The sequence below is a fragment of the Palaemon carinicauda genome, chromosome 35 (assembly GCF_036898095.1).
Source record: "Palaemon carinicauda isolate YSFRI2023 chromosome 35, ASM3689809v2, whole genome shotgun sequence".
Lineage (NCBI taxonomy): Eukaryota > Metazoa > Arthropoda > Malacostraca > Decapoda > Palaemonidae > Palaemon > Palaemon carinicauda.
In genome coordinates this window covers 53,832,174-53,834,625 of record NC_090759.1, presented here as the reverse complement: position 1 = coordinate 53,834,625, position 2,452 = coordinate 53,832,174, and the positions used below count along the sequence as shown (strand labels likewise).

General features: G+C 35.1%; 1 protein-coding gene across 1 annotated transcript; it reads right to left on the bottom strand.

Annotated features, from left to right (window-relative positions):
• Nucleotides 1-860: 860 nt before the first annotated feature.
• Nucleotides 861-2,053, bottom strand: LOC137627738 (cuticular protein 47Eg-like). The gene is made up of 3 exons (XM_068359013.1): nt 1,991-2,053; nt 1,233-1,357; nt 861-1,097 (listed from the first exon to the last, which is right to left on the bottom strand). Exons 1-3 carry the CDS (start codon nt 2,000-2,002, stop codon nt 929-931), a joined length of 306 nt encoding a protein of 101 aa, XP_068215114.1. The 5' UTR covers nt 2,003-2,053; the 3' UTR covers nt 861-928.
• Between the last annotated feature and the right edge of the window lie 399 nt (nt 2,054-2,452).

The window sequence follows — 2,452 nt, the reverse complement described above, 5'->3', positions numbered from 1 at the left end:
CATTAATATTATCATAATTATTATTGTTGTTAATCTGCATACACCTGCGTCGTATTGTTATATAATTGACGATAAATGCAACAACCAAAATAAAAGAAAAATGATAATGAAACGAGTTGCTTTATAATGTTATATCTCAATGAATTTCACACAATATTAATGCCTTAGAAATATACCTGAAAATTTTAAAGATTTCTGTTATTTCTAATGCACTCTTTATGAGAGAGAGAGAGAGAGAGAGAGAGAGAGAGAGAGAGAGAGAGAGAGAGAGAGAGAGAGAGAGAGAGAGAGAGAGAGAGACTATACTGCTTAAATTTCAAGAATCATTGGACCTTATGAATTTTTTATACTTCATAAGGGGCTCTATAATCATAGTGGTTTGAGATGGCATTTATAGAGGAGAAAGAGAAAGTTTGAAAAAGACAGTTCTTTTTTCTCCACATTTTTTTAGATTGTAATGGCAAGCATTTAATATTAACATTCTAAGTACTATTTTGACTTTATGGGTAGTAGTGTTACTATGAATAATATTATGGATTTATATACTATTATGGTGATAATGATCTCAGTAACTGCTATCAGAAATTGCTGCAATGATGTTACAGGATCATCTTTTTCTAAGCTACAATAAGAATATTCATGGGATTAATTTTACCGGTTTTAGATAAATCCAACCAGCCTGTACGTGCAGGAATAAGGGGTCTTTAATTTATGATATTATTACTACTAATAAAAACAGTAATGAAATGAATTTACAAGGAAAATACGGAAACTATAAATGATGTAATTCAAACTTCACGGAATGTGTTCAGTGTGTTTATTATATAGAAATAAATTACATTTAAACTGAATTGCCAGAATACAGTATCGATTGCATCGAATATTAATCTACGTCGAAAATCAAAGGTTCACACAGTTGCATAAGTTTTTATTTCCCTGCTTCTTCTTCTTCTTCTTCAGAAGTGAAGGATCCCTGGTTACCGTCAGCAGCGACTCCGTCGTGGCTGACGGGGACAGCATTAGACTCGACGATCCTGTATCCGTCTTCGTCAGCCACATATTTGACGTAGAATTCCTCTCCTTCAGGTGAGGTCCAGCTTGAGTTGAAATAGAATAAAGTTCTTAGAATTCAAGTAATTTTACAGCTTTCTATAGTAGATGGTAGCCGACATTGTGTTTCACATCAGCCATTTAATAATTCAATCATTAAGTAATTGAGTGATTTATCTTACCTATAGCTTCCCTCCACTTCGTCACCAGCATCGCCTTCCTGTTCGTGTTCGTGGTCTTCCCCCTCGAAGTCTAGGATGGTGTCTGGGCGTGCAAGTGTCAGGCCCAAGAGGCACAGCATAAAAATCTGGAACAAAGTATAGGATATGATCTTTCATTGATAAGTTATCAACATATCTAAGGCATTACATTATTGTGAACGTATTTTGTAATAGACTTTAGGCCTATTATCTGTTTTACAATGATATCAGTCGTGTATATTCTGATAAAAGGGATCTATATACGTAATATAACCTTTGTTTATAACTAGATTTGTGATACCGAGTTAGAATTTTAGATGCTTTAAGTCAATAATGTAAAATATATCGTGTAAGCTACTCACTCATTCATTCTACAGAACAACAAAACCTTCAAATCTTAAACGTTGCAAAGGAATGATCTTTTCATCATTCTCTTTGCTGCAGATACAACGAGGAGAATGTAGGAATTTGAAAACAATGAAATTATTTCAGAGAAGTACTAAAAATTTACAATAGACAGGCATTCCTGCAAACATTTTCGGAGTTTTTGTATGATATGGGAAAAATACAAAAATTTTGAAATAAGGAATCATTCTTGAGAAATTCAAAGATTTTAAGCCCATGGGAGCTAAACGTATACCTATACAGCAATTTGGAAATAAGAATTTACTCTTGATATAAAGAATATAACCCTAAAGAAACCAAACGTTCCAAAGAAACGTTGCAATGAATCAACTCACAGAGAACTTCATGGTGGTCAAGTGTGGCTTAGTAGCAACTGAGTGAATGCCAATTCTAACGTGGTCGTATATATACCACCATCTCTGACCCCGCCTTCAGGAGGCGCCCTTCCTTCTCCATCCTTGCTATAGCGGATATCCTCCCCTTCCCCCTATCTCCGTTTAAATTTCAAGGAGAGAAAGAGATGAGAGATGCTGAGCGGTGGAATGATTTTCCGAGTTTTGTTTATGGTCAGGCGAAGGGCAGCGTAACGTAGGTGAAGGACTCTTGATGTACCATAAATATGAAATCAGTGTGGTCTTGAGAGAGAGAGAGAGAGAGAGAGAGAGAGAGAGAGAGAGAGAGAGAGAGAGAGAGAGAGAGACGGAGAGAGAATAACAATTATTTCATCTCATGCTTTTATTGGAAAAAAATAAATTGAAGTGAGAAAGCTCAAAAAACAAAATGATATAGTTAGTAAA